The sequence below is a fragment of the Bison bison genome, unplaced genomic scaffold, assembly GCF_000754665.1.
Source record: "Bison bison bison isolate TAMUID 2011002044 unplaced genomic scaffold, Bison_UMD1.0 scf7180017864356, whole genome shotgun sequence".
Lineage (NCBI taxonomy): Eukaryota > Metazoa > Chordata > Mammalia > Artiodactyla > Bovidae > Bison > Bison bison.
The window spans coordinates 3,078,999-3,085,524 of NW_011494928.1; the positions used below are offsets into that span (position 1 = coordinate 3,078,999).

Here is a 6,526-nt window from a genome sequence, read left to right on the forward strand (position 1 = left end):
CCTCACCTCCCTGGGATGCCCTTTAACACTGCTGATCTCTGGACCTGCTGTGGGGGCAGCTCAGATTCTAATCTGGTCCTACTCCTGTGTGTTTTTGTCCCCAGTGTCCACAGCTATCAGAGCTGGTGCGTTTTCTTTTGTGGGAGCTCTCAGTGTCCGTTCATATATCCCACCTCTGCATGTGGGTCGTCCACTGGGGTTTGCTCCTGAGGCTGCCCTGGAGGACTTGGGTCTGCCCCAGTGAGGGCCGGGTGTGGAGGTGGTGCAGCTCCTTTGGTCTAGAAGGGTATGGCAACAAGTATTGGCCAATACACTCCTGCATTCATGCCTGGAGAGCCCCACTGACAGAGAAGCCTCGAAGGCCACAGTCTACAGGGTCACAAAGAGTTGGACACAATGGAGGTGAATCTGTGTGCATAGACGCAAGTTGCTTTTTACCCGTGGCAGCTCTGCCCCAGTGAGGGTTGAGCGGGAAGGTGGTGCAGCTGCTTGGCTTGCCGGGACTCTGGCGGCACCACGTGTGCAGGGACACGGACTGCCTCCACTGAAGGAGTTATAGCCCTATCAGAGTCTTTTTTCCAGCCTCTTGTAGCTGGCAATCAGAAGGCCTCTTTGGCCAGTCTTTCTCTATAGCTTCACTCATTCAGGCACTTAGAGGGCTCCCTTGCCTGGGGCCCTTCTCTGTTGTTCGGTGGGTCAGACACACAGAGGTGCCTCCCTGGGTGGGGTCCTACTCTGTAGATCAGTGCGTCAGGCACTTGATGGGCCAGCCCGTTTATTGTTCAGCTGCGGATGCTGGCGTGTGGGGGGAGAGAGGCCACGGTGATGGCTCCACGTCCTATACGCGACTCAGCAGTATCGCCTTGCTTCCATGGTGCCAGGCTTTCCTGCACAAGCATTTCCCACCACAATCTCCTCCCTCACACCCCCTGGATCTTTCTCTCCACAGTCAACAGCAGCCCTCACCCTGGGATTGCTCCACAATCCCTAAACTCCAGCTCCCACCCGCTGCGCCTTCCAGAAGACCTGCATCCCTGTCCAGGATGTGCATGCCTGTGGCAAGGACTGTCTGATTCTCATTCCACTTAGGCTGCCACAGCTCAGCTATTTCACTCTCAGCCTTTAATGTTTCTCCTCTGACTCAGACAATTGTCCCGATGTGGGGATCAGACCCCTGCTTCAGTTCCCCCAGCCGCCTAGGGCAGATCCAGTCCTACTAACACTCCTGTTTTTCCCCCTAGTTCCTTTGTCCTACTGAGTTTTGCATGGGTCTATATGTTCCTTTCTGCTGGTCAGGTCCTCATGTCTGCTCTCAGCTGGTGTTCTGCACGCACTTCTGTGTCTAAAGGTGTGTTCCTGATGTATCCATGGAGAGAGATGTACTCCACGTCACCTACTCCTCCATGATCTTGTTCTCTCTGTACCACATCTTCTTTATCCATTCATCAATCAGTGTAAAATAAGAAGATGCTATGTGATGTTAAATCCTTATTCCTAGAAATTTGCCATCAGCAAGAGCGACCCAATCTCTGAAGTCAGTTTTCTTGTTTGCAACTAATAGCCTGATCCTATTGTGAATGAAATATTTTTTTAAATGTCATTTCTAGAATTTTCTTGTTAATATGTAAAAATATAACTCATTCTTATATATCTCTAGGGAGATTGAAGTCTTTGGAAGCTCTTATTAGGCAACTAAAACAGGAAACCTGGCAGTCTGAAAGAAAGTGTCACGATTATAGAAAACCCTTTCACAACATATGAAGTCACTATGATATAGATTAAAGAGGTTTTAAAATCTGTGAGTTTTATATAAGGTTTGTGTTGGCCAAAGTGAATTCTGTGTGAAATGGACTTTCCTGTGTAAAGTTCTGACCTTAATGAAACTAAGCAAGTGCTCTAATGTTATGAACTGCATTCTGTTCTTGTTAAGCTCATTTCTTAGAAAAATTAGAAAGTTGTTGGATAGATGACATTTCCTTACTTGTTAATTTTCCAAATTTAAAAGTAAAAATGTTGTGAATGAATAATATGATTAGGTCATAAAATGAGAGAAAACAGATATGGTAAACCAGAGCCCAGAACAGAAGTCAGGTTCAGGAATCAGTCCTGGTTCCACCATTGAGATGTTTTGGACATGTTACTTATTAACATTGAGTCTCAGTCTCTAATTTGTAAAAGGAGTGCACTTAACCAAATCTCTAACATAGTCTGTTTCCTTATAGTTTTTTCTCTTTCTAGAAGATACTTTTAATAGAACAAGTTTTCTGTATGATAATCTTATACTTACACAAAAGTAGATTCTTGCTAGAGTTTTCTATTATTAACTGTTGGATTCGTCTAAATATTTATTAAATTCTGTGCTGCTTGACCTTTGGGATATAATTTTTTGTATTATGCAGCTTCCCTGGTAGCTCAAACTATAAAGAATCCACCTGCAATGGAGGAGACCCAGATTTGATCCCTGGGTCAGGGAGATCCCCTGGAGAAGGGAATGGCAACCCACTCCAGTATTCTTGCCTGGAGAATTCCATGGATGGAGGAGACTGGAGGGCTACAGTCCATGGTGTTGCAAAGAGTTGGACACAACTGAGCAACTAATGCTTACTATATATTGACTTTTTAAATAGGTAACCCTTCTAAATTCTTCTTTTATCAGTTTCAGGAGATTTCATTTAGATATTGAATAAATATCCATATTACCTTCATACAATGACAATTTTATTTCTTCCTTTCCAATACTTACACTGTCCTTTCTTCCCTCTTTGTCTTTTCTCTTCCTTTCCTCGCCTTTCATATTCTTCTTTAAATATTACATAGGATTTGCTTTTGGAGTAAGCTGGGCTTGTATTCTGGAGAAGGCGATGGCACCCCACCCCAGTACTCTTGCCTGGAAAATCCTATGGATGGAGGAGCCTGGTAGGCTGCAGTCCATGGGGTCGCTAACAGTTGGACACGGCTGAGCAACTTCACTTTCACTTTCATGCACTGGAGAAGGAAACGGCAACCCACTCCAGTGTTCTTGCCTGGAGAATCCCAGGGACGTGGGAGCCTGGTGGGCTGCCATCTATGGGGTCGCACAGAGTCAGACACGACTGAAGCTACTTAGCAGCAGCAGTAGGGCCTGTATTCTGTGTGGGTTGCTAATGTATACTGTTGGTTGCTACCTGTATTCTGTGTATTCTTTGCTACTGGATTCAATTTATTCAATGATTTCCACTTGACTCAAAATTTTTATTTCTCCTTGTCTGTTTTGATAAATTGTATTTATCTGTAAATTTATCTATTTCATATAAAATTTTCCAAGTTATTATAATAAAATTGTTTATAATATCATCTTACTATATTTTAATATGTACATCTGTAACAATATCTCTGTATGTTTCTATTATTTGTACCTTGTCTCTTTTTTTGAGACATAATTGACATATGATATATATTAATTTCCATTACATAATAATTCAATATTTACATATATTGTGAAGTAATCATCACAATAAGTCTACTTAACATCCATTACCACCCAGTTAAATTTTTTTTCCTTGTGATGAGAACTTTTAAGATCCACTCTCTTAACAACTTTCAAATATGCAATACAGTGTTAACCATAGTCACCATGCTATACATTACGTCTCTATGACATATTTATTTTATAATTGGAAGTCTGTACCTTATGACCTCCTTTACACATTTCCCCCATGCCGCCCCTGAAACCACCAAATCATCAATCTGTTCTCTGTATCTGTGGGCCTGTATTTTTGTTATATTAACTACTTTGTTGTATTTTTTTTAGATTACACATATAAATGAAATTGCATGGCCTTTTCTTTCTCTGCCTAACTGCTGCCTTTTTAAAAAAAGCACAATGTGATGGGACTTCCGGCTGGTCCAGCGGTTCAGATTCTGTGCATCCAGTGCAGGGGCCACAGGATCAGTCCCCGGTGGGAGAACTGAGATCCCATGTGCCGTGCAACACAGTCAAAAAAAAAAAAAAAAGCAAAGTGTGACAGTTGCAAGTCTTATTTTGGGGAAAATGAGGACTATAACCCAGGAGACAGCATTGAGAAACTGTGAGAAGTGGGCTCTCTGAAACGTCCATTCAGACAGCTTTGAGAAGTCAAACACGACTGAAGTGACTTAGCAGCAGCAGTATCCGCAGAGGTAGGGAAATATAAGAATTGGGATCATGAAATCGACTCCTGAAGATACCTACCTGAGGACCTGTCCTGCCAGTTTCTCCCAGAGCTCAGAGTGCCTGTTTTCTGCTCTCCACCCTTAACTCCTGTCATGCTCTGCTATGCTATGCTAAGTCACTTCAGTCGTGTCCGACTCTGTGTGACCCCATAGACGGCAGCCCACCAGGCTCCCCCGTCCCTGGGATTCTCCAGGCAAGAACACTGGAGTGGGTTGCCATTTCCTTCTCCAATGCATGAAAGTGAAAAGTGAAACGGGGGTGTTGGTGTTGAAAATCCGAAGCTGCAGTGGCCGTGATTTAATTCCTGGAGAGCTCGATGGCACGTGCCATTTGTAGTTACTTCATTTAGCCTAGTGCCCCAGGGTAATTTCCCAGTGCCTCAAATGGCTGAGTTTTTACTTCATGAATCTTGCTAGGAATCTATCAACTTTCTTAGTTTTACAAAGAACTTCCCTGTTGTAGGTTTGATTTCTATTAAAAATTTAATTATCACTCTAAAAATTTCTTTGAGTTTATTCTGCTGTTTGAGTGCTTAGCTCTTTAATTTTTAAACTTCCATTTTTTTCCCTAAAATGCACATTGAAAGGATAAATTTTCCTTTGAGTCTTTCTTTAGCTGTATGTCATAGTTTGATTTGTCATTGTTTGTTCATTTTAGTGTAAAATATTTTCTAAGTTCTAATTTCTCCTTTGACTCAGGAGTTATATAAGGTGTTTTTGATTTCCAAAATATAAGAATATTCTAGTTATATATTTAGCTTTATTGAATTATGATCAGGGAATATGCTCTGAATGAGTACAAGCCTTCAAAGTATATTGGTCATTCATTGTTACCCTATTTTGGTCAATTTATAAAAAGCATTCTATGTAGGCTTGGAAATGGTATGTATAGTATGTATTCTGCATTTGTCAGATAGAAGGTGTATACATCCATTAAATCAGGATTGTCAGCTTGCTCATATTTTGTATACAGTTAGAAATTATTTTTCTGTTTCTTTTACAAATTATTCAAAGAATTATTTTAAATCCATTGCCATATTTGGATTTATTTATCTTTGTATTATAAATTTTTGATTTATACATTTTGAGGTGATGTTATTGGTGAATAAGACTTTAAAATTGTTATGTTAACTGGTAAATTAATGCTTTATCATTAAAAAATGATTTTTTTTCCACACCATGAAGCCTGTGGGGTCTTATCTCCCTGGCCAGGGACTGAACCTGGTCCCAGCAGTGAGAGCGCCAAATCCTGACCACTGGGCCACCCAGGAATTTCCCCCAAATGATCTTTTTATCACTAAAGCTATTTTGCCTGTTATTAACATAGCTATATTAGATTTCTTGTGGTTAATATTTGCATTGTGTATCTTTCTATCTTTTTAAATACAGTGAGCTCTTTTTTATGCGTATTTTTAAATTTTTCTTTAATTTTTACAAAAATTTAAAATATTTAATTATTTTTCACTGCCCTGGGCCTTAGTTGCTGCACGCAGGCTTCCTCCAGTTGAGGAGAGCGGGAACTACTCCCCAGTTGCGGTCCACAGGCTTCTCACTGCAGTACCTGGACCTCAGTGGCTGCGTCACAGGCTCTGGGGCCCTAGAACACGCAGGCTTTGGTAGCTGTGCCCCCAGGCTCCAGAGCGCAGGCTCGGTCGTCGTCATGCCCGGGCAGTACCTGGACCTCAGTGGCTGCGGCACAGGCTCTCGGGCCCTAGAACACGCAGGCTTTGGTAGCTGTGGCTCCCAGGCTCTAGAGCGCAGGCTTGATGATTCTGGTGCCCGGGTTTCGTTGCTCTGTGGCAGTGGCGTCTCCCTGGACCAAGGATAGAACCAGTGTCCCCTGCAAAGGGGGCAGATGCGTATCCACAGTACCACCAGGAAAGTCCTCTTTGTATCTTTTTAATTTCATTCTTCTTCTATTCTCATTTAGACTAGATTAATCCCATGGTTTCTTGATTTCTAAGCTGATTTCTCAGCTTGATTTTTTTAGCTGAGACATGTAATACATTTCTGTTTAATATGATTACTGACTTACTTGGATTTAAGTCTACCAGTATATAGTCTGTACTTTCTATTTGTCTACTTAGTCCATATTCTTTATCTTCTTTTTCGTGCCTTTTTTTTTTTTTTTTTACTGTTTTCAGTAGTTTCATTTTAGTTCCATTAGTTTAGAAGTTTCTTATTTTCTTTTTCATGATTACCCTAGAAATTAAATATGCATATTTAACAGACCTCTGTGCAAGTGTTCTAAGTCACTTCAATCTTGTCCTGCTCTTTGCAACCCTATGGACTGTAGAATGTCAGGCTCTTCTGTCCATGGGGTTCTCCAGGAAAG

General features: G+C 41.5%; 1 protein-coding gene across 1 annotated transcript in view; it reads left to right on the forward strand.

The window, feature by feature from the left end:
* Positions 1-6,019, forward strand: part of MTNR1B (melatonin receptor 1B) — a 63,789-nt gene extending 57,770 nt beyond the window's left edge. The window contains exon 9 of the mRNA XM_010855187.1: positions 5,736-6,019. Within this exon, the coding sequence (XP_010853489.1) occupies positions 5,736-6,019 (284 nt within the window). The remainder of the gene's footprint in view (positions 1-5,735) is intronic.
* Positions 6,020-6,526: the final 507 nt, after the last annotated feature.